The 25,776-nt window shown below is 44.9% G+C and overlaps 1 protein-coding gene across 4 annotated transcripts in view; it reads left to right on the top strand.

Annotated features, from left to right (window-relative positions):
- LOC129711090 (CREB-regulated transcription coactivator 1-like) overlaps positions 1–25,776 on the top strand; it is an 80,278-nt gene that overhangs the window by 33,161 nt on the left and 21,341 nt on the right. For 2 of the 4 annotated variants that reach the window (XM_055658477.1, XM_055658476.1), the window contains 6 exons: positions 931–1,085; positions 5,043–5,255; positions 11,354–11,455; positions 13,842–13,922; positions 14,539–14,716; positions 15,806–25,296. In XM_055658477.1, coding sequence (XP_055514452.1) covers positions 931–1,085; positions 5,043–5,255; positions 11,354–11,455; positions 13,842–13,922; positions 14,539–14,716; positions 15,806–16,017 — 941 coding nt within the window. In that variant the 3' untranslated portion in view covers positions 16,018–25,296. Of the gene's footprint in view, positions 1–930; positions 1,086–5,042; positions 5,256–11,353; positions 11,456–13,841; positions 13,923–14,538; positions 14,717–15,805; positions 25,297–25,776 lie in introns of those variants that run through there. The other 2 variants (XR_008725776.1, XM_055658478.1) reach the window with 2 other exon arrangements.

Raw genomic sequence — 25,776 nt, 5'->3', positions numbered from 1 at the left:
GGGTTTGATCCTGACTATGGATGCTGTCTGTATGGAGTTTTCACGTTCACCCGTGACAGCGTAGGTTTTCTCAGGATGCTCCGGTTTTCTCCCACGTCCCAAAGGCATGCAGGTTTGTAGGTTAATTGGCTTTGGTAAAAATTATAAATTGTCCCTATTGTGTAGGATAGTGTTTTTGTACCTGGTGGTCGCTGGTCAGTGCGGACTTGGTGGGCCGAAGGGCCTGTTCCACGCTGCATCTCTCAACTAAATATATATTCTGGCTGAGCAGCAAGAGAAGAGAAGTGAGTGAATGGAAGACAAATTAGTCTTCCAGTGAGACCCTGAAGTGCCTTTTATTTTTAGATAGTAAAGATACAAAATATCTGCAAATATGTAGAATTGTGCTTTTAATCTGCTCATTTAGCTGCCAGCGAAGGTAGTTGATGCTGCCAGAGGAGGTAGTTGAGGCATGAGTGATTGCAATGTTTAAGAAACAATGAAACAGGTACATGGATAGGACAGTGTTTAAGAAGGAACTGCAGATGCTGGAAAATCGAAGGTAGACAAAAGTGATGGAGAAACTCAGCAGATGCAGAAGCATCTATGAAGCGAAGGAAATAGGCAAAGTTTCGGGACGAAACGTTGCCTATTTCCTTCGCTGCATAGATGCTGCTGCACCCGCTGAGTTTCTCCAGCATATTTGTGCACCATGGATAGGACAGGTTTGGAGGGATATGGGGCAAACGCAGGCAGATGGGATGGGACTAGTGTAGTTGGGCAACGTTGGCCAGTTGGGGCAAAGAGCGTGGAAACAGGCCCTACGACTCTGTGACTATGACTTAATAAGAGCACCATGTGTGTGAACTAGGGCAGAGTTGCTGCAAAATAGTCTGATCGCTTTGTCATTTTTCAGTAACACCAGTCAGTAACATCTTGCATTGACTGTAGGCTTGGCATCGTCACAAGGGTCACTGACGGGGTCTCTCCAGAGCCGGCAACCCACAGCAACCCCCCTCACCTTACCGCACAACACGGACTCACGAAGACAGCAGCAACAACTTCAGATGTCGCCTGCCCTCTCCCCACTCTCTCCAATCACACAGGTACTGTCTGCGATCCAGAGGTTTTCACGCCCAATATGTAACGTGTTTTTAAAATGTAATATTTAAGGCAGAGATAGATAGATTCTTGATTAGTACGGATCTCATGGGGTTATGGGAGTAGGCAGGAGAATGGGGTTAGGAGGGAGAGATCGATCAGCCATAATTGAATGGCGGAGTAGACTTGATGGGCCGAATGGCCTAATTCTGCTCCTATCACGTGATCTTATGAATATATGAAGAGAATAACAAATTCTAAGCATCCAGATGTTTAATTTATTCAAACTTCAGATTCATTCTTGAGATCAGGCAATGAAGGGTCAGTGCAATACACTCTTCACAGTCACCCACAATTTTGGTTGTTCCACAGTGTATATAGGATTAGTGTAAAATGCAAAGAATTATACCTTGCAACTGTTAACCTGAGCACTTCCACCGCCTTGGCTATTCCCTGTGCTAAAGGGAAAATTAATCCATCAGATATGATGACACTGGTGGCGCGGCAATGCAGCGGAAGAGTTGCTGCCTTACAGCGCCAGAGACCCGTGTTTGACCCTGACTATGGGTACTGTCTGTATGGGGTTTGTACCTTCTCCCTTTGATCGCATGGGTTTTCACCAGATGCTCTGGTTTCCTCCCACACTCCATAGGCATACAGGTTTGTAGGTTAATTGGCTTCGGGAAATTGTCCCTAGTGTGTAGGATAGTGCTCGTGTTCGGGGTGATCAATGGTTGACGTGGACTAGCTGGGCCGAGGGGCATGTTTCCACGCTGTACTTCTGAACTCTAAAGTAAAGTGGTATATGTAATTGGGAAACGAATTGGGAGTCCAATACGGTAGGGTTTGCTGGGAGATAAATGATGGGGGCAGCCATCCTGGGAAACTTCAACCATGTGACTAAATGGTCTCTTATATCATCAGATCCAACATGTGCAATGAAAGTTCCTGTTGGACTGTTCCTAATACCTTGCCTCAACTTGTTCAAGGTCAGCTAGTGGCAGACAATATTTGCTGGATAAGAACCAACCTCTTCAGTTTTTACCAACCGCTCTCTCCTTCATCCCAACCGCATTGTTCCCCGCAGCTGTATCAGCCTGGAGCAGTTTGAGAAAAATCTTGGCCATGTGTTTTGAATTTATCACACAACCAATCTCTGGCAAGACCAGCTACTTTCCAGTCCATGCAAAACGTTTGCTTGCTCTCTTGGCCTCCCACTGTTTGTCGGCACTTCCAACCTTACACTCAACTGTTTGGTCCCATTTTTTCCCTTTGAGTCATATTTTCTGTGAATTGTTAGATAGAATCTCAAAGGTCAGACGCCATTACATTTTGAATCGTGATATGGTGCAAGAAAAATCTGAGATTATAAACAGAACATTTGGAAATAGCGTGTAGGAAGGAACTGCAGATGCTGGTTTATACTGAAGATAGACACAAAATGCTGGAGTACCTCCGCGGGCCAGACAGCATCTCTGGAGAAAAGGAATAGGTGACGTTTCGGGTCGGGACCCTTCTTCAGACTGTCAGTTCAGTAACCAGCCTGAAGAAGGGTTCCGACCCAAAACGTCACCCATTCCTTTTTTCCAGCGATGCTGCCTCACCCGCTGAGTTGCTCCAGCATTTTGTGTCGGTATTTGTAAATAGAATTAATGTTGCTGTTCCAGAACCTTTATTGTGCACTAGGAACATTTATAAAACAAGTATGTGAAGGAAGGCACTGCAGATGCTGATTTACACCAAAGATAGTCTGAAGAGGGGTCTCAACCTGAAGCTTCACCAATTCATTTTCACCAGAGATGCTGCCTGACCTTCTGAGTTACTATAGAACAAGTATATTTTAAGTTTAAAAACGGGGGGGGGGGGGGGGGGGGGGGGGGGGGGGGGGGGGGGGGGGGGGGGGTGGGGGGGGGGGGGGGGGGGGGGGGGGGGGGGGGGGGGGGGGGGGGGGGGGGGGGGGGGGGGGGGGGGGGGGGGGGGGGGGGGGGGGGGGTGAGGTGAGGCGAGGTGAGGTGGTGACTACAGAGAGAGTGTCTATGATATGCTGAAGACCAGAAGAAAATAGGGGAGACTATGAGGGTGTTGCCTGAGAGAGGGTGAGTGGCAGCTCGTTCATCAGAGTTCTCCTTTATTTCATAGAAACATAGAAAATAGGTGCAGGAGTAGGCCATTCGGCCCTTCAGATTTCAAGCAATTACTGTGCACTGTTTCTCACATTCCAATATGTTTTACTTGTTTCTCTCCTGTTCTCCCAGTATTTACACCTCCACCAGACTGATTAGCCTCCATGAATAAGCAAGTTGTTATCTCACTACAGAGACTACTTGACCTCTTGAGCACTTCCAGCATTTTCTGTTGTACATCTCAGATTTACAGAGTGTATAGTTTCTTTTGCTCTCTTACACTGATTACTTGTTTATTCATGGGCTTTAACAAAAAAAATCTCTTCTGGATTATGGGTATGTTGGCAAATGCAGCTTTTATTGCCCTTGAAAAGATCTAGAATTAAGATGCAGTGATGATGATCTATTTCGAGCTCAGCATAATGTATAACCTGGAGAGGATCCTGCAGGTATAGTTTCCTAGTGTCTTCTGCCCATGCCTTTGAGTTGATGAAGGTCAAAGGTTTGGCAAGTACCGTTATAAAAGTATTGGATTAGGTGGCATTGTGTGCAGGGAGAGACTGGACAAATTTAGATTGTTTTTTCTCGCAATGCTGAGGCTGAGGGGAGACCCGATGGAAGTATACAAAATGATGAGAGGTATAGATAGGATGGACAGTCAGAATATTTTCCCCAGGGTGGAAATGTCAAAGATTCGAGATATAGATTTAATGTGAAAGGAGGAAAGTTTAGTGGAGGTGAGTGGGGCAAGTTTGTGGGTGGTGGGTGCCAGGAACACACTGCCAGGGGTGGTGGTGAAGGCAGTTACGATCGTGGTGTTGTTGAGGTTTCTGGATAGACGCGGATATGCAGGGAATGACAGGATATGGATCAGGTGCAGATAAATGAAATGGTTGATCTTGGCATCATGCTTGGCACAGACATTGTGGACCGAAGGGCCTGCTCCTGTGCTGCACTGTTCTGTGTTCATGGTAAGCTGCCAAGGAAAGATAGGCAGACATCTACATACAAATCTTTGCATTAGTTGGATTTTAAGAGTAGGACTGTTGCCTGATTTTTCATCCAGTAGCCAGCAGCTACAAACCCAGTTTCTGGCTACATGCATTGAAGCCAGAGTGGTTACATGAATGGGCTGCATGCCAGAGATCTGGATCCAGAGCCACAAGTTCAAATCCCACCTTGGCTGCCAGGGAGTTTACATTTAAGTAATTAAATACATTTAGAATTTACAGAAAAGCAGGACTCAGTAGGATAACAATGAACAGCAAATTAGCAGGATAACAATGAATAGCAACAATGTAATAAAAACCTATCTGGTTTACTAATGTCCTTCAGTGAAGGAAATCTGCCATTCTTACATGTTATAGCCTATAATAGACAATAGGTGCAGGAGTAGGCCATTTGACCCTTCGAGCCATTCAATGTGATCATGGCTGATCATCCCCAATCAGTACCCCGGTCTTGCCTTCTCCCCATATCCCCAGACTCCGCTATTTTTAAGAGCCCTATCTAGCTCTCTCTTGAAAGCATCCAGAGAACCTGCCTCCACCGCCCTCTGAGGCAGAGAGTAAATCACTCTATAAATCACTCTTAGTTATCAGTGTAGTTAACTCCTAAAATACCTCCTCAATTCAGGTGCAATGAGAAATAATAATACATGCCAGTAACAAACATAAATGAATATGTTAGCAAAAGATTAAGCACTCGTGTCCCGCGTTTCCTCACCATTCAACTACCCAGTGAAATTGGTTAACAGTGCAGAGGCTGGGAGGTCTGTAACGTGTTCTATATTTTATTGTGCTATGTGTGACAGGATAATGAATTTCTGCTTTATTGCAGGCCGTTGCTATGGATGCATTAGCACTGGAGCAGCACCTTCCTGCATATTCATTTTTCACGCAACAGACAACACAGCCGCAGTCACAGAGCTCCAGCAACATGGGTCAGAGTTCGCAAGGACAGCAGAGCAGTGGGCAGAAGCAGGGAACCACAGTGCCACAATCTCCTCCAATGAACCAAACGCAGGCACCGATAGGAATGGATATCAGCACGGTAAGTGTAGAGGAATTGGGCAAAGCTGGTTTAAGCAAAAAGCATAATTGTCCATCCTGGCTCGTTGTGCTTTGAGAAAAGTCCTGTGAGAGTGAAATAAAAAAGTTCAGTGAAAAGTCACATGTAATTGCTGGTGCATTTTGCAGGTCATTGTTCATCGGATACCACATGAACTGAATAAAAGCCCCAGCTGGGGTAATATCACAGACATAGTAGATCCTGTCTCAGTGTGGGTGCAGAGCTTCCGGTTTCATAGTTGGGATGTGAGGGTAGTAGCATGTTTAGTTTAGAGATACAACGTGGAAACAGGCCCCTCGACACAACAAGTCCACACGACCATCAATCGCACGTTCACACTTGCTCGGTTATCCCACTTTCTCATCCACTCCCTACACACTAGGGGCAATTTCCAGAGGCCAATTAACCTACTGCCTCATGTCTTGGGGATGTGGGAGGAAACCAGAGCACCCGGGGGGAAATTACTCTTGGTTATCAGAAACCCATGCGGTCACAAGGAGAACATTCAAACTCCGCACAGACAGCACCTGAGGTCAGGATTGAATCCAGGTCTCTGGCTCTGTGAGTCAGCGGCTCTACTAGTTGGGCCACTATGCCACTCTGTTCTTGAGCTTTGCTCAATGGCCATTGGGGAATGGACAATTAATATAGGTGCCTTTTAGTGGGACGAGGACTGATGGTGTCTGTACCTGCCTTCTGTCTCTGAGCTCTTTAGTTCACATCTCGTGGTACAAGAGTACAATGGAAACCTCTTAAGTGCTGGCAGCACACACCGTCAATCATGCTTTAACTACTGCTGTAACCTTTTGGTTTTTTGGGCTTTATAGTTTGACAGTATGGGATACACTTCTATATTCCCATTACAGTTATTTTTGTAATGATTTTTTATGAAATTCACTATTGCATGGCTTGAAGGTACTACCGATTCTTTTTGTTTTTGATGAATGCGCCCCATTACTGCTTTTCATTCTGTTACTTGCTCCATAAGTCTGTAAAGTTACATTGCTCTTACATCTCACCAACTATGAGTTTTTTTTAATTATTCACAAACCTCATGATTGGTGACGTCACAGACTTTCGAAGGTGTGGAAAAAGAGTCAATCAGAAGTTCAAAGGGGAATTGGATAGGTGGTTGAAAAAAAGTCATTTGCAAGCTCTGGGGAGAGAACATGGGGATGGGATGGCTGTACAACAAAGATGCACAAACCTGATGTCCCAAATGTCCTTCTCTGCTGCAGATATAGTTTTCTTGAGTTTTAGCCGGAGGATGTTGTTTACTTTTTGTGGGAAGGCTTTATCTTGGGCCCTTTGTGGAGAAATCTAACCATTGACCAGGAGACAACCAGGGGAGTAGGCCCACAACCAAGAAAATATATATTTTTAAACGGCACAGGAGAATCGCTATGCCATTAAACATGTATTGCCTCACTGAACAAACTCTCTCCTGACTGATCTTTACTGATATTTTAGCTTTGTTCCTTTTGCATTATTCTTCAGTTCCTTTTTCATGTTATTACAAATAGGTAGACAAAAATGCTGGAGAAGTCTGAAGAAGGGTTTCGACCCGAAACGTTGCCTATTTCCTTCGCTCCAGAGTTTCTTCAGCATTTTTGTCTACCTTCGATTTTCCAGCATCTGTAGTTCCTTCTTGAACATTATTACAAATGGGATATTGAGCTGAAGAATAATACAGCAGAACTAAGAAGTTAAAACTGTCAGGAAAACTGTACAAGCTTTTCTCTAGAAGAAAAAAGAAAGGGCTTTTTTCCCACTAATGGGGATGGACAAAACAGGAATTCACAAACACAAGATAAACTCAGCATGAAATTCGAAAGAAACTACTTTCCCTGGAGAACGGCGGGAATGTGGAACTCCCTGCCACAGGCTGTGGCCAACTCTTTCAAGGTGAGGCTGGATAAACATACAGTGAGATAGGAATGGAAGGATATTCCCAATTGAAGCCCTGTAAGGGAAAGATTTGGTGGAGTGTAAAGACTGGCACGGGCTTGACGGCCTGCTGCTGCTGCGATGTACATTTATAATCAAAAAGCAAACGGCCATAGCCGCTGGATGTCTGAAATAAAAACATAAACTGCTGGAAATATTTAGTCAGCCTGGTAGAGAAAAAGCAGTTAACTCTTATTATATATTGGTGGCGTACTAGTCTTTCCATGTAAACAAAATCTCCCTCCCAAGCACCGTTCTATGATGCCTAGAAATGTTCACAAAGTATTCTCACTAAAAAAAAACCTGCCGGAGGAACTCGGCGGGTCCGTGAGTATCAGTAGAGGCAAAGATATGCCCAAGTGCAGGGTCTTAACCAAAATCATCATCTCCCTCTTTGTCTCCACTGATGCCACCTAACCCACTGAGTTACTCTGGCGAGGATAGACACAAAAAGCTGGAGTAACTCAGCGGGACAGGCAGCATCTCTGGAGAGAAGGAATGGTTTTTGTTCCAGTTTACAGCACCTGTGGTCCCTAGTATCTCCACGTTCTCACTAGTGAGATCTATGAATCTGTTATTTATGGTGCTCATTCATTTCTAATTAATACTTCTGTTTATAAAGCCTCTGAGTGTATGGCTTTTTACGACCATGGTCAGTTTGTTTATTTAAGCTTCTCAAATCTCAGATTTTCTGCCATTTGATGTATATTCCCTCTCTTATTCTCTCTGACATTTCTCGCCAATATTAATCTTCCCTGTTTTACACCCTTTCACAATTTTTAAATACATTTAGCCACAAGTATTATTTATGTGTCATCTGCAGTTGTGGATACTTGGCTTTGTCAGCTGCTGTTATTTAACTGTACTTACATAAAATATTTCAAAGTGTATTCATTTGTTTTAGGATGCCATTGTTCATATCCCACCAGCGATTAATAAATTACCGTTACCAACCCCTTATTGCCTTACCACCAACTTCCTTATTCCACGGCTACCGTCCCTGGAAATCTTCCTTTGTCATTAATATGCACATCATCTACCAAATTAACTTTACCTCTGTACTTGCTTTTTGTCTGCAAAGAATGTAATTGAAGTTGTCAAAATTGACTCTTGCAGATGTGCACTAGCTGTCCTTGCAAACTGTTTATATTCTACCTCCAACAGGATCCCACTACTAACCACATCTTCCCATCTCCACTCTTTTCCGCTTTCCGCAGAGACCGTTCCCTCCGCAACTCCCTGGTCAACTCGTCCCTTCCCATCGGCGATCGTTTTGCTTAACACCACCACTCAGTCCGCATTAACCTACCTGATCTCCCGGTTGCTCAACACTTTAACTCTCCCTCCTATTCCCACACTGACCTTTCTGCCCTGGGCCTCCTCCATTGTCAGAGTGAGGCCCAGTGCAAATTGGAGGAACAGCACCTCATATTTTCCTTGGGCAACTTACACCCCATTGGTATGAACATTGACTTCTCTAACTTCAAATAGCTCTTGCTTTCTTCCTCCATCCCCTCCCCCTTCCCAGTTCTCCTAGCAGCCTAACCGTCTCCGACTACATTTTGTCTCTGTACCGTCCACTTCCCAGACATCAGTCTGAAGAAGGGTCTCGACCCGAAACGTCACCTATTCCTTCTCTCCAGAGATGCTGCCTATCCCGCTTAGTTACTCCAGCATTTTGTGTCTACCTTTGTATTGTATCCTGCTTCTCCTTATAACTCTAACCCTCCATTCCCGGTGACATTCCCCTAAATTGCTTGCACCCTTTCACGTTTAACGACATCCTTCCAATAGCAGGAACTGCACACAGTACTCAAATGTGGTCATACCAACATCTTATACAGCAGTAACATGGCATCCAAACTCCTGTACTCATTGCCTTGACAGTTGCAAACAAATCTGCCAAACACTTTCCTGCCTGCCCTGTCGACCTGCTTCACTGTGTTTAAAGATGTTTATATCGAAGTTTCTCTGTTCTACAGCAGATTAACTTCCAACTGCCAAACTTCAGCCCAACATTCCATCTGAACTATATTCTGTTGCACATTTAGGCAACTGTCGTCACTGTCTACAATGCCACAAACCTACTCATCATACCTGTGACATTCAAATCCATGTTGTTATTGTATATCACAAGGGTCCCAGCACTGATCCCACCAATGGTCATAGACATTCAATCAAATGGGGTGGCGGCTACCTGGAATATCCCATTCTTCTATCAAAAGCCTTTATTGGCTCAACTCTCAGGCTTGTTTTATTAGAGAAAAGCTTGTTCATCCAATCCTTTTGTTGCTTACACATGATTTGCTTTTAACAAATCAATGCTGGTTCTGTAATCAGTCCTCGCTTGTCCATGTAATTGTTAATTCTGTCCCTGATTATTGCTTCTAGGACTTTCCCTATCATTGAGGTAGAACTGACTAGTCTATAGTCCCTTGAAAAGGTGTGTGATATTTATTCTTACCACCTTTGAAGCTGTGGATATTTGATAGATTATGGACTGACCTCTGGAGTTTCTTCCTTCACTTCTCATGGCGATCCAGGATCAAGTAATTTGCCTTGATATCAATTTTTAACCCATTCAAAATTTCAGCCACACCTTCCACGGCTGAGCATCTTTACTTGGTAGAGATCAGCTGGCAGCTTTAGCAGCTAGTTCATAAGATTGGGATGTGAGAATGCAGTTACTCTGTACATTCAGGCCCTGTTCAAAACGAGAAAGGCCACAAACATTGTTCCTACATTGCAGACTGATACACAACTATACAACCTGAACACCGCTTTCCATTGTATTGTATTAAAGGGTTTGAATTTAGGTTGCATATTTCACCTTTTAATGATATTCCAAGACACTTTAAAGCTAATTACATTTTTGAATCCATGTCCATATTAAATGGGAGGAAGTTTTGTTCATCAGATCTCACAAATATGAAGAAAATGACCGAATATTTTTGAGTGATATTGGTCAAGGCATAAATAATAATCATGAGTTAACAGGGAGAACATGTTTGCCGTTTTGGAATAGTGTTTTTGATGTAAGAGAAATCCATAGAAAAAAGAGTAAGAGGGCATTGTGTCAGTAATATATGGAGGTATTGAGGGGATGAAAATGAGCTGGGGAAGAAGTAACACGGAACATGGAGGAGGCAAGGAATAGGGTATGTAGTGAAGGAGGGACTGGTAGGGAAGTGGTGGCCATGGTAAGGGAAGTGGGAAGGCAAAAGGCACAAGGGACAGGGATACCCAGGAAAGATGGAAGAGAGGAAGGAAAACATGGTGCATGGGAAGGGAAAGCAGAACATGAAAGGAGCACTCAAGGAGTGATTAGAACAGAGATAATCATTGGTGGGAGGCTAGTGTGTCGATGAGGGGGGGGGGAGAGGTGAGAAGGCCAGTAGAGTGAGTTGTATTGCATCTACTTTACGAGGATGTTGCCAGGACTTGAGAGCCTGAGCTATAGGGAAAGGTTGAGCAGACCACGGCTTTATTCCTTGGAGCGCTGGAGGATGAGGGACGGTCTTATAGAGGTGTACAAGTTCATGAGAGGAATAGATCAGGTAGACACACAGTCTTTTGACCAGAGATTCGAGAACCAGGGGACACCATGAGGTGAAAGAATGAATAGGAACCCGAGGGGTAACTTTTCTACACAAAGGGTGGGTGTGGCTGGCTCAAATGGCCTTCTCCTGCACCTATTGTCTATGTATCTATGTATGGGATAATCTGCCGGAGGAAGTAGTTGAGGCAGGTACTATCACAATGTTTAAGAAACATTTAGACTGGTACATGGATAGTACAGGTTTAGAGGGATGTGGGCCAAACGCAGGCAGGTGGGACTAGTGTCGATGGGACATGTTGGTTGGTATGGGCAAGTTGGGCTGAAGGACCTGTTTCCACGCAATATAACTATAAATCATAGTAGGTCCTGTGGCTCAACCCTCATATATCATCCAAACGAGGACAATGCCAAATAACTTCTGGTTTCATAGTCTTAGATCCAATTAGCAGTCTCAGGTAGATGTGAACTGATTCAAATATGTGGTCCCAGGTCTTTTTCTAACAGGTGAGTCTAATTCCCAGGTTGCCGTGCTCCGTGTATCTCAGCAGCCACTTTTAATTCTTTTGTTCTTTAGCCTTCCCTCCAGCAGTACCGCAGTAATGCTGGGTCTCCAGCCAACCAGTCTCCCACCTCTCCTGTCTCCAATCAAGGCTTCTCTCCAGGCAGCTCCCCTCAAGTAAGGGAACCGTTGCTTCCAGTGCCTGACTTGCTGTTGTAACTGATTCATTATTTGCATTCGTCTTCTTCCAGAACTGCCCCCTTACCACAGCTCCCTCATCATCTTCCATTGTGCTTCTCTCCATTTTACCGATAATTCTTTCTCAACCTTTGACATGCTTCTTTTGCCACTCTATGTTGGTTCATGTGTATGTGATTCTATTCAGGGCATTAGTTGCATGTTTGTCAATGCACATTTGTATATTTTTGTGCGCATGTTACGGTGCATGTATACATGAGAGATTCAAACGTCGACTTGTGTTGGCTGTATAATTTATGGGAAATACCACGGATTATTTTAAAGGTAGGTTAGACTCAGCAAATGGTCTTAGAAATATTGTATGCATCCTGCCTCCTTCGCTTCTTGTAGAAGCATTCCTTTGGCAACTGGGGGGGGTATCTGTTAACATAGAACATAGAGCAGTACAGTACAGCACAGGAACGGGGCCCTTTGGCCCACCATGTTTGTGCCGAACATGATGCCTAACTGAACTGATCTCATCTGCCTGCACATGATCCATATTCTTCTATTCCCAGCATTTCTATGTGCCTATCCAAAAGCCTCTTAAACGCCATCATTGTATCTACCTCTAACACCACTCCTAGCAATGCGTTCCAGGCCCCCACCATCCTCTGTGCAAGAAAACTTGACCTGCGCATCTCCATTAAACTTTCCCCGCTCACCTCATAGCTATTCCCTCTAGTGCTCGACATTTCCACCCAGGGGGAAAAGGTTCTGACTGTCTACCCTATCACTGCCTCTTATAATTTGATATAGTTCTATCTAGTTTCCCCTCAAGTTCTAATATTCCAGAGAAAACAATTCGGTCTATCCAACCTCTCCCTGTAGTGGAAACTCTCTAATCCAGGCAGAAGATGAGTGTGATCAAGAAATTTATCCTTTGGCTTCTGAGCAGGAAACCGTCCCTTCGGGAGAGTGATCGTGATGCATCCGTTGGGCGAGGATGAATGAGAGCAGGAAATATTTCCTTGGATGCGAGTGTCGACAGATTGATGGAAATCCTACCCCTGGGGGTGTTTGTAGGAAACATTTGTTTGAGTGTAGAGTGTTGAACAAGAAACATTCCCTTTAACATAAAAGTGAGAACTGGAGAGAGGTGAATGTTAGTTGGAAGCATTATTTTGCCTGTGGCTGCTGTGCCAGACGACTGTGGAGGCCAAGTCAATGGGTATTTGTAAGGCGGAGATTGACAGATTCTTGACGGTATCAAGGGCAACAGCAGGAGAATGGGGTTGATAGATTAGCCATGTTTGAATGGCGAGTAGACTTGATGGGCCGAATGGCCTAATTCTGCTTCTGGAAAGAGGGAACTTATTGTGGGCAGGAACACACACACACATTTGGGAGTTAGTTTCAGCAGGAAACATGTTTTGGTTGAGTGTTGAGTACAAAACAATGCACTATGGAGAGATTGAGCAGTGAGTCCTCTCAGCAACTCCTCCACTCCAACCAATCTAGCCCCCACTAGTACCTATTACAACCAGTGCGAGGAGTAAAATGGATCGGTCCCCATCGAATCTGAGAACTACTCACTGGGAATGGCATGACAGTAGAGGCTTACATTCCATGTCTCAAATAAACAAATCACAACTTGTGGGTTTTTTTTTCTATTAAACATTTCTCCCTGAGGATGGTGAGAGAGCTCCTTGAAATGGTGTGTAGTCTGTATGCTTTTGCTGAGCTGTTATTTTATAAGGTTGTCTGTCTAGTGGGGATGTATGTTTGTTGGAGGTGCTGATACCTTTGTCGTACTCTGCCTATTTTTGAGGTGTGTTTACTTTTGAATCATGCTTTGTAATGCAGCACAGGCAAGCTGATAAACCTCGAGTGCTATGGTGGGTGAAAGCTGAGTGCCAACATTTGAGTCAGTATCAGTTGTATGAGAAGCAGCCTGGTGTGAGGTGGTGGCAATCAGTGTCCAGGCAAGAAATTTATCCCCGCCACATTGACCCACCTCGACCTTCCTCGCTTATTGAGACCCCGTCAGCACTTAGTGTTAGTGAATATAGAGGACCGGCTCTATGGATGGTCCAGTAACCGAGTGCAGAGTTAATAAACCTGGGGTTTGAGTGCATACGGGTTTTGCCCGGCCTTTCAGACAGGATGGAGTACTGTCCGATTGGAAGCTTTTGGTGACCCATCACATGATAACTAGTTACCTGGGGACAGTGCTGTGCTGTGCTGTACATGCTAGCTGGGGAGGAACTGGGCGGTGAGTGAGTGTGTTGTGACAGAGTCATTGTCTGTGTCTGTGAGTGCACACCCATCGCAGGATGTTCAGCATATGATCTCTGAGCACTGACCTCAGCTGTCTTTCCAACAGACATCCATACTCGGGAGTGTATTTGGGGATTACTACGATCAGCAGCTGACAAGCAGGCAGGCCAACTCACTGTCACACCAGGTAAGTGGCGACGGCAAACACAGTAAAACAAACAGGCACGGTAAAACACACACAGTGCGCAGTACACCCATAGCAACCTGCTGTCACAGGTTGACAGGTGTGGAACAACTTCCCCGAACCACCAGGTGTTAAAGACATGTTCAGCATTTGAAAGCACGGTCTTTTTCTTTAAGCTTTGATTTCAGCTGTGAGATTTTAATGTGGGATTCAAATTATTTTCTTTGTGGCTGCTGACATGATACAAGATCTACTATGTCCGGAACACATATAGATTTATGTAGCGACTCTCGTTAAATCTGCGTCACCTATCCATATTTTCCAGCGATACTGCCTGACCCGCTGAGTTACTGCAGCATTTAGTGTCCTTTTGTGTAAACCAGCTATGTCTACAGATAGAAACATAGAAAATAGGTGCAGGAGGAGGCCATTCGGCTCTTCGAGCCAGCATCGTCCCCTATCAATAACCTGTGATATGCTGAAGGTGCTTAGTCCCTGCACCCAATCTCTCACCCTCCCCCGCCCCCTCCCTCCCTTCCTCCTGCAGGTAAGCAAATGGTAGGCATAGTCCAGGACACGACCAGGGCCTGAGACTGACTCTCACTCTTCTTTACTTCAGCTTGAACAGTTTAATATGATTGAGAGCCCGAGCAGCAGCAACAGCCTTTACAACCAAATCTCGACTCTGAACTACTCTCAGGCAGCGATGATGGGACTGACGGGAAGCCATGGAAGTCTGCACGACACGCAGCTCAGTTACACCAACCATGGGAACATACCCAACATCATCCTGACCGGTGAGCAACTTCCCAGCCTTGTACTCAAACCTTTCCCATCTCAAATCATTCATTTGGTACTGACTGGTGCAGTACAACCAGATGCCATTAAGCTAGACAGGCTGCAGACAGGATTTACGAGGATGTTGCCACGACTTGTGGGCCTGAGCTATAGGGAGAGGTTGGGCAGGCTGTCACTGGAGCACATGAAGCTAAGGGGTGATCTCATAGAGATGTATAAAATCATGAGGGGATTGGATGGAGTGAATACACACAGTCTTTTTCCTAGGGTAGGGAAATCAAGAGCTAGAGGACATATGTTTAAGGTGAGAGGGGAAAGATTTAATAGGAACCTATGGGGTAGCTTTGTCATACAGGGTGGTAGGTGTATGGAATTAGCTGCTAGGTTGTAGTCGAGGCAGATACAATAATAACATTTGAACAACATTTGTACAGGTATACGGATTGGGAAGATTTATAGGACTTGTTGTTAGGGCATTGGCATATGACAAAGAGATGTAGAGGGAGCTTTACACTGTATGTAACCCACGCAGTCACTATCCTGGGAGTTTTTGATAGGAGGCTGTGCTGAGGGAGCTTTACGCAGTGTCTAACTCGTACAGTCCCTGCCCAGTTACCATAACCTAAAGGAAATTTAGTTTTGTTTCGAGCATGGAAACAGGGCCTTCAGCCCAGCGCGTCCGCAGGTACCAACAATCGCCCATACACTAGTTCTATCCTACACTCAAGGGATAATTTACACAAAGCCAATTAACGAACAAACCTGCATGTCTTTGGAGTGTAGGAGGAAATCTGGGCACCCGGTAAAAACTCACGCAGGTCACTGGGGGAACGTACAGACTCCCTACAGACAGCGCCCATAGTCAGGATCGAACCCGCGCTGTAAGCAGTAACTCTACCGCAGTGAAGCTGTGCCGTCCCTATGCACCAGGCTCTGGGTGAATTTCTGGAGGGGAGGGGGCCGCTGGGCTTGGATGGGCTTCCCAGGATTCGGATGGTCGCCTGGGTTGGGGTTACCAGGTTGGTAGTTGATGCTTGTTGCAGTGGCCAGAGTAAACCTGCTTTTAACTTTGTGTCTTTGCCACTCAGTGACGGGAGAATCCCCCCCGACTCTGTCGAAGGAGTTGACCAATTCGCTCGCAGGCGTTGGCGACGTGGCTTTTGACACCGACTCCCAGTTTCCTCTCGACGAACTGAAAATAGACCCTTTAACGCTAGACGGTCTGCACATGCTGAACGACCCCGACATGGTGCTGACGGACCCCGCCACAGAGGATACTTTCCGCATGGATCGTCTGTAATAAGTAAAACCCGGACCCAGGACAAAGCGGGGAGACAGCCAAAAGCCCCCACCAGGGCGCGGAAATCAAGTGACCGAGTACGACTGGTGGAATGATGTTAGCGTGAGAGCCGTAACGTGCAATGAATTCCGCTTCTTGTTCTGAGCTTGCAGCACTGCGACCCCGAATGAACCAAGTATAGCGCTTGTGCAGCTGTGTGGCGCGCTCCTCCATTGCAGCCTCATTGACTCCATTTCATACCCAGGCCTCTCGTTTTATTTTCCCCGCAGCTCTGTTGATATTGTCCTCTTGGCCGCGGTGGGCCGCAAGGGCGTCGCTCTCGTCGGCCGACTTACGAAGGAAGAGTGGAATCTCTCGTGTGAGGTAACAACGACACACGGCAGCTACCAGTCTGGTGACGGATGTTATTTAAACCAAACTCGCCAAGACCGAGGATCCCTTCACTGTACCATTGCCATTGTATTTCCCCATGCTGCTCAACTCTTATTTATATTTTTTACATTGTCTGTGATTTCTCTCCCCTGTTCCGTTCCCTTCACTGTTTTTTGTGTTCAGCAAATGCCACTGCCTTGTTGTATGTTGCTGAGATAGTGATTGAAAGAATGATCTGACATGAGCTAAATGCATGGACAGAAATTGTATTACTGCCAATGTTCATGAGGGGCCATGCTCGCTCCCAGTGTGTCCCTCTAATTTATTTATTTCCAGCAGCATTTGAAAAATAGCTCCACATTTTCTGCCGGTCAGAGACCAATGTTTGCTGCCAACTCTCCCACAGAGTGGAACTGATTTTCTAGCTCTCCCTCGACAAGCAACTGATTTTCTCGATTCTCCTTCGGTGAGATTACATTCTCGCTCTCTCTCTCTCTCTCGGTGAGAAATCGATGGTTTTGTTCTCCTGCCCTCCTGCTGTAACCATACGCAATCAGAGCCCGCTACAAGGTCTCACCTCAGAAGACTGTCATCTCTCTCTCTCTCTCTCTTCCAAACAGGAGACTGTAACCACACCTTCCACATCATGGGCACGTGATGTGTGAGTGCTCTGAACTTGGGGGGCCAGGGGCTGCACTGGTGGGCACTGTCACTCTCTCCCAGCCCTTGCCTGGGTTCATAGCTGTGTCCAAACTTATTACTGGCCACCAAAACAAGAAATACCAAAAATAATAATTTCAGTTCCAAGAGAAGGGCTGGCCTACAGCTGTCAGAGGGTTGTCCACTAAAAGAACACACTACTGGGATCCGTCTCCCGAATCGTCTACTACAGGTTAAAACTCTGTCAAACTTGTAACCGCACAGGTTCATCTTCTTCTGCAACAGAATCACTAATATTAATTCAAGACACTAAGAAGCTGCTGCACCCGCTGAGTTTCTCCAGCATTTTTGTGTACCTGGGATTTTCCAGCATCTGCAGTTCCTTCTTAAACACTAAGGGGCTGCTGGTCTGCCGAACCATTGTCAAAACTGACCTCCCACTAAATTATCTAAACAGAGAACACTAACTCATCATATTTCCCAGCATTAAATACAAAGTATTTAAAGCCCAGAGGTTGTTTTATGTGGAATATCTGGGCACCTCAAAGCTGTAATACATCTCTCTCAGTAGAAGGATCCTTTGGGATATTTCCCTTTGTCCCTGCTTGTGATGGACTCCGCACATACAGGACATCCGTTCTCCCTCGTGTGTTAATCCTCCATCGTATGCTCCCTTGTCCATTGAGTGAACCCTCTTGTCACATCCAAACTCTGTAATTACAACAATTCAGAAAATGTGTTATCGTGCTTGATAAAGGTACCCAGGAACACGTGTCAGCCATTCTTCTATTTATTAGAACCTGTTTGAAGGGAGAGAGTCCAATGGGCATAAGGTGGAGTTGAATGATAGCCCCCCTTTTGTGGACCCATAAAATGCCTCTCATGATATTTTCTAGAAAGTGAAGAACGGGAGCCATGATTTAAAACTCCCAAGTACAGCAATTATTCCAAGCTGGGGGGGACAAGTAAAAAATCAAATGGAATGTTGGCCTTTATCTGAAAGAGGCAGGATTGCAGTGTGTGGGAATCATGTCACAAGCATACAACGCTGGGGTTTAGACTCCATTTGTGTGACCAAGCTTATTTATTTATGAAAATTAGCATAGGCGCTGAGTACATTCACCATAATGATAGTGGCAATAGAGGAATTAATTTATGAAGGTGGGCAGGGTTGGTTTGTATTCTGTTGAGTTTAGAAAAAATGGTTAGTTATCTGATCGTTACGTTTGATAGTTCTGACAATGTGAATAGATATTAGTTCCTCAGTTTGGCGAGGTTGAATAGAGGGTCAGAAGTCACATCCAAGCCATTCGAGGTGATAATGTGAAGTGCATCTTCCTACACGTAAAACAGTGAAACATACGGCAAATAGATCGAGGTGGATAGATTTTAGGGTACATGTCCCCACAGAAATTGAGTAAATGTCATAGTGGAGTTGGTAATGGCCTAATTGAATGTGGGGCTGGTTCAAGTTCCCTCCTTTCCTGCTTACACATTAATACATGGCAGGTGCTTCATCACTGTTTGTGTGACTGGATCCGCGTGTGGCGAGCTGTGTGGTTAAAACGACAGCAGCTGGTTTCTGAGTAACAGTCATTGGGATGTGAAATGTTTCTGCCAGCAAGCACAGAGAGCTCTCATCGCCATAGTGTGCCATTGTGTTTCCCTGTCTGGCCCTCTCCCCAGGCACCTGCCCCGAAATGCTGCAGCCATTAAGCTGTTGAGAACAGATCAACTTTTGATACTTGCCTGGTTTATGGTCAACCAGTTGTCGTTTCATTGTCAGTTACTTTTGTGTCGGGTCACCGCCTAGATGCCAAATCTGAACTTTTAATCCGTTAAATATCTGTTCTGATGTGATGTGACCAGAATTGAGTCGGATCTCAGTGCTGTTTGCTGCAAAACTCAGACTCGTACCGTGTGACTTGGTCGGTGCTGTGCTGCATTCCCGCAGTGTCGCAATGAACTGTGCCTCACACTCTGCCGTGCCTCTCTGAGTGCATCACTGCAGCGTCGCAATGAGTTGTGCCTCGCTGTGCTGCATTACTGGACTGCTGGTGATGCCGTGTGCCTCACAATGCTGCATTGTGGCATTGTTGCAATGTTGTGCCTCGCCCCCACCCCGCCCCCCCTCCCCCCCTCTCTACTGCAGTGTTCCAAATGTGTTGTGCCTCCCCCTCTGCTGCAGTGTTGTAATGTGCTGCCTGCCATCCCCCAGCATTTCTGTGGTGTGCTTCACACTGCTGCAATGCACCCTGCCTGACTTCTGCTGTGTTGCTGCAATGTTGCACCTTTTTTCATTATAAGCAACAGTTCTGCATGTTGAAGCGAAATGTCAAGTGCTCCACCTTGTGTCTGTGTGAATCAGGTGGGATTTTGTTAAACAAAGAACATTAAATGAAGTTCACCGGACAAGTTTGAGAAGGGAAAAACTGCAAGCGTTTTGGGGATATTTATCATTGTTCTTTTGTTTCATTATCAAAGTATCTAGTTTTAATTTGTATAAAAAAAAACAGTAATATTCTGATAACTTCTTATTTGACACAATGCATAATTTGAAACTGCCGTATTGGTGAATAATCAAATAACTTTCTAGCCAAATGCAATGAATGGGAACTTGGAAAGGCTGAGGCTTGGGAAATCTGAAATATAGTTTGATCCTGAGATGGCCCAAAGGTGCTGCAGGACTCCTAAAAAGGAGCACAGATATTACTATAACATCAACCTTCTACCTCCTCCCCCCCTCCCTCAGATTGTGTAGGTGTGTGAAGCAAAACCCATGCTGTACATTCTTACGCTGAACTCGTGTGTGATTTCCCACTGCACCTCCCTGTGAGCAATGAGAATCGGATAAACCCTGAAGCCAGGAAGCTCCTTCAGTCTATCAAGGAATGGAAGCCATGTGTAACATGCAGAGGGTTTCCCTAGACTGTGGGAATAGTGAGGAGCTGCATCCTGAGCTCAATGGAGATCTGCATTAACCCAGAGTCCAGACCCTATGAGGTATGACATTAACCCAGTCCAAGGTTCAGATAGCTGCATTGAACCAAGTCTCAGATTGTAACCCAGGTTCCAGGCTCTATAAACAGATGAATTAGCCTTGATCCCAGATCAGTGTGGATCTGCCTTAATCAGATCCCAAACTGATTGAGAATCTGCATTAAACCAGGTCCAGGGTTCATTCAGATGCTGCATTCACCCAGGCACAGATTAACCCATATTATTGGCGCTTTGAAGGGCTATGTTAACCCAGGTTACTGAACAGATACTGAATTGATATTTGGTTTATTCTTGGATGGCCGTGATTTAGACAATAGGTGCAGGAGTAGGCCATTTGGCCCTTCGAGCCAGCACCGCCATTCAATGTGATCATGGCTGATCATCCCCAATCAGTACCCCATTCCTGCCTTCTCCCCATATCCCCTGACTCCGCTATTTTTTAAGAGCCCTATCTAGCATTCTCTTGAAAGCATCCAGAGAACCTGCCTCCACCGCCCTTTGAGGCAGAGAATTCCACAGACTCACCACTCTCTGTGAGAAAAAGTGTTTCCTCGTCTCCTTTCTAAATGGCTTACTCCTTATTCTTAAGGAATTGAATGGGGTTAGTCCAAAACTAGAGGATTAGTATTAAGGAACAAAAACAAACTGTTGGTGGAACACAGTAGTCGAGCAGCATCTGTGAAGGAAAGGAATTGTTGATGCTTTAGGTCAAGACCCTGCATTGGGATTTCACCAGCAGTTTGTTTTTTTGATTCAATTTCCAGCATCTGCAGTCTCTTGTGTCTCCTACGTATCATAAGCACGTGTCCTTGATGTGCTTGTAGAAATAATTAACTTTTGTGATCAATTGGGTTCCTGGAGATCAGCAGAGAGGAGCAAAACTTCAAAGATGCGCAGCCGTTAATTGAATTGTTGAGACCTTATCCTTGAGATTATTGTCTCAAATAGTGAACTCAGGCTGTGAAGCTTCGAGCGAGAGCATGAGTTTTACTGAGAAGTTGTTAAATGCATAAACAGTTGTCAGAGATTCTTTTTGTTTTGTCTTTTACTGTGTGGTTTGTTCAGGGTATCAACTGATCTTTGTCGTCATGGAAGTGTAACTGAGAATGTGATGAGTTTTGGTTGGATTGTGGTGTTGTCCCTGCTGACTGCAATGATACGTTCATAAGTTATAGGAATAGAATTAGGCCATTCGGCCCATCAAGTCTACTCCGCCATTCAATCATGGCTGATTTATGTTTCCCTCTCACCCAATTCTCCTGCCTTCTCCCCATAACCCCTGACACCCTTACTGCTCAAGAATCTGTAAATCTCCGACTTAAAAATATCCATTGACTTGGCCTCCACAGCGTTCTGTGGCAATGAATTCCACAGATTTACCACCATCTGACTAATGAAATTCCTCCTCATCTCCTTTCTAAAGGTACGTCCTTTTATTTTGAGGCTGTGCCCTTTGTTCCACTGGTGGAAAAATCCTCCCCACATCCTCTTCTTCATTGACCCACACTTCAAAACCACCTGATTTGTGTCTTGACCAACACACAGAAAATAATCAGGTTCAGGAACGCATATTTCAGGTAACCCTACCACGGCTAAACCCCCACTTGTAACCAAGAGCAATGCTGTTAGTAGTTATGGGATCGTTGAGTGATAATAGAATAATTGAGCGGGGAGTGTGGAAACAGTGATATTTTACTGCGGCCAAACATGCACCAAAGTGTTTATATAAAGAATATTCTTATCACCTGCTAACACCAAGTATCTCCTGATTTACACATTTAAGAATTAAGCACGGTGGCACAACTGTAGAGTTGCTGCCTTACAGCACCAGAGACCCTGGTTTCATCCTGACTACGGGTGCTTCTCTGTACCAAGTTTCTATGTTCTCCCCGTGACCTGCGTGGGTTTTCTCCGACATCTCCGGTTACCTTCCGCACTCCAAAGACGTACAGGTTTGTAGGTTAATTTGCTTGGATTAATTGTAAATTTTCCCTAGTGTGTGTAGGGTAGTTTTTGTGTGTAGGGATCGCTGGGCCGAAGGGCCTGTTTCCACACTCTATCTTTAAACTAAACTAAACGAATACACGTCTGAGAGTGCGGTCATGTTTTGGTCAAATAGTGTGCACTGGGAATTGGCAAAGAGCTTGCACAGAGGCATCATCTTAGAACATTCCTAGCTGCATTGTAATGGATGTATCGATCCCCTTTCTCATTGTGGTCACTGTCGAGGAGTTGGATAGATCTGAAGTGAACATTTGAATGGGTACCTGGTATCAGAGAGTGGCCAGTGTACTAGGAGTTCATTGCTCACCCCTTCATTGGCGGTTTGTTAGATGAGGGTGTGTACTGTTGGAATACTGGTGGATTGCAACTGTAAACCACTTCCTGGTTGAAAGAAGGGTAAACTTTGGACCCTAAAGGCCAGTCAATCTAACATTGGCAGAGAAAATGTTAGAACCCATAGTCAAGGCCAAAATGAATTGCTATTTACAGAAATCTGAGCTAATAATAGTCAGGGAAGTTTTATTAATGCGGATCATGTTTGTTTGAATTGAGTGGCTTTTTGAAATAACAGGTTTGATGTGAGTGGTGGTTATGAATATTGGCTTTTAGAAGTTAGTTACTGTGTAATTTATTGGGCTTAAAGGGATCTTGTTAGCATGAACGCAGAATCTGCAAGGGGACAGAAAGCAGAGATTAGTGCTAAATGATTACTCCAGAAACTGGAGGGGTGTGTGCAATGGTGTGTGTCCCAGGGGTCAGCATTACAACCACTACTTTCTATGTAATATTAATTACCTAAAATTGCTATCCAAAGTAGCATTTCAAAGGTTGCACATCACAGAATTGTGAAATGTAGTAAGCTTTGAGGGGGGGGGGGGCTTGTTGTCAACATAAAGTGGAAATGCAGGCTGGTGAAATAGGCAGCTTTATGGAGGATAACCTTTCTTCTTCTTCTTTCATGTGGCGTTGTTGGACAACTTGTTCTATTTGATCTTCCGTTTGTGCACGTCGAGTTAATTGCATTAGTTGAAACTGGGTGGACCACGTGAAGGTTGCAACCTTCCACCCCGGGGTTAACCTTTAACACGGAAGTATGAATTGGTTTATTTTGATGGGTTGCATTGAGAGAGAAAAGATAAGATAAGCCTTGCAGATTTAAAGCAGGTGCGTGACCAGAAAGACTGTGGGTGGAAGAATATGTTGGGAACACTCTCAAAAGCACATGGATCATTGGCTTTTTAAAATCAGTACAAGAGACAGAAGTTACGCAAAATGTTATCAAGCACCGGTAATCCCAAGGTGAGGTATTGTACCCTCCACCATGGGGCAGTGCACTTCACAAATCAAGTCAATATCTAGGAGGGGAGTCCAGAGGTGGCGCAAAGAAAGGGCTCCTTCAGTGTGTTCAGTGTAGAGAGACTGGAGGTCTTGCAGCAGAAATAGATCAGACAAGGTTAAATAAGAGAGGTTCAAAATGACAGAATGGAGAGGTTTTAGAGAGGGGAGATGAAGAGGTATTATTGTAACTGTTAGTTGAAAGAGGGAATTGGGTAAAAGCCTGAGGGATAAAATTGCAGGATTGTGGAATGATTTTATCTCAGCCAAACAGTAAGTGTAGGTACAATGAGCCAAATACAGTATCGTGTCATTATCATTTGATATTTCTGCAATATTATGGCTGCTGATTGCAGATTTAGTCTCCACTCTCTCATTGGCTCGACCTCTTCCCTGCTTCATCCAGTGATAAGCTGGCAGACACAGGCCTTCTCGATCCATCACTACACACTCATTCAATGACAGCACTGCCTCCAGGGGACGGACGGGGGGCTCTGCTGACACTCCAATGCTGTATCACCAAAACTACACTGAACTCTGATATTCTGATGTAGATTATGGCAGCATGTCTGTCTACCCATGTACCTTCCACCTTCTGTGTTGTTGGGTGGTGTTGCTCTGTATACATTGCACTGCATGGTCCAGGGCAGTGTTACATGGGGCACTGCATTCATACGAGGGCCTGTGTGCTGCATTCAATATGACAAGGCTGACAGCCAAGCCGTGCTTTTAAAGCCGGACGCGATGGATTATCCTTGGAGAGGTGGTGGGAGCGATTCCTTTCTCAGACTTTGAGGTACTTCTGAGTTCATTACAGTCTACTTTGTGCTAGGCTGGAGTGATTGCTGGGTCATTAAAACCACAGTGGGGAACAATCATTGTAGCTCTTAAATGCAGTGTAAACTCAAACTCTGCGACCAGGATCTATAGATGATAGTTACTGTAGCTATGTATTGAGAATGCTTAAATGGGGGGGGGGGCATAAATGTGCTATATTTTCTGAACTGTTTACAAGGTTGTTTTAAAAACTGCCCGATGGATTACAATTAAAGTCCAACGCTTCGTTGGTTAGAAAGTTTTTTAATCCGGATTTACTTCTGATTGTGCGTAGCCAATACATTTTTTACAGATTAGCCTGAAACCAACTGAGTTAAACTTCTTGTTCACCGCCTAGTGTGAAAATGACAGCACATCTGTTGAACCAAGAGTGTGAAATTATGAAAAGTGGTTCGATCAGAGTGAATTAAAACTAGATGCTTGGAGAACAGAAGAAGGTCACTCATTAACCTCCAGTTTCCTGCCCATCAGTCTTGCTGTCAACCTGTTTTTTTAAATAATCTGTAGTTTCATCATTCATCCTACGTAATCTCACAAAAGGTTCTGAATAGCAGACACTGGCAAATTGGCACTTTACATTAGGACACGTTGGCATGTTTGCCTCAGTCGGGGAGGGGGCCCCTGTTTGACGTTGCACTAACCTGTGGTTGTCCTCTCCTCTTCAATCTCCTGGAGAACTCTGTGTTGGTGTGTGCGCGCGCGCGTGTGTGTGCACCAGACTCTGTGTGTTTCGCACCCTCATTCCCAGCAGACAGTGAATTGGCAGCAAATCCCTTTCTTTTCCCCCAGAGATGCAGCAGCAGAGCAGCTTACCCCCAAAGGGTCAACAATCAGATTCCGTCCTCAACCTCGCCAACACTTATTTATTTTTCTGATGTCTTGGTTTTTATAAATAAACTTTGAAATTTTGAAGAGGGTTTCAGATGTATTGCAAACCAATAACCTGTGCTGATTGACTGTCAAAAGAACTTCATTTTAAAATGTAAATGTTTTTTAAAAGTTTATGTTTGTGTGGAGGCTTCCGTCTTTGTAAATGAAATGTAATAAAAGTTAAATGGTTTTCTGCTTGCAGTCCTTCGCACCTTTCTCTCTTGTCATTCTCTCCGTTGAATCCCAAGTCTCACCTTCCTGCAATTTTCAACACGTTCAAAACTCAGCAAAAGCATGAGGCAGAAAGAATGCAGGACTCGGGAGTGTCGTTGGATCGGTGTAGAAGGAGCTTGCTTTATCTGATCTGCAGGTGCATTTGGAATCGTTTCACAGGATAATTCCAAGGGACGTTTACTCTCAGCATAACATTTCTGTCTTTTATCCTGCGTGTAACTTGTCTTTGGTTTTGTCACAATGGATTTACTTGGTATCCACCTTCTGTTGTGCTGCCTCTGACCTTGGAAGTGTTGGATGGGTCACTCGTAAAGAGCTTCATCTTGTATGCAATTCATGCTTTGCTTGCCTTGGGAGCATAGAGTCATACTGCACAGAAACAGACCCTTCAGCCTAACTTGCCCATGCCAACCAAGATGCCTCATCTGTGCTAGTGCCTCCTGCCCT

This window comes from Leucoraja erinacea, chromosome 29 (genome assembly GCF_028641065.1).
Source record: "Leucoraja erinacea ecotype New England chromosome 29, Leri_hhj_1, whole genome shotgun sequence".
In the NCBI taxonomy this organism is placed as follows: Eukaryota; Metazoa; Chordata; class Chondrichthyes; order Rajiformes; family Rajidae; genus Leucoraja; species Leucoraja erinaceus.
Note: the sequence above shows the minus strand (reverse complement) of the source record. Positions and strands in the feature narration are given on the sequence as shown.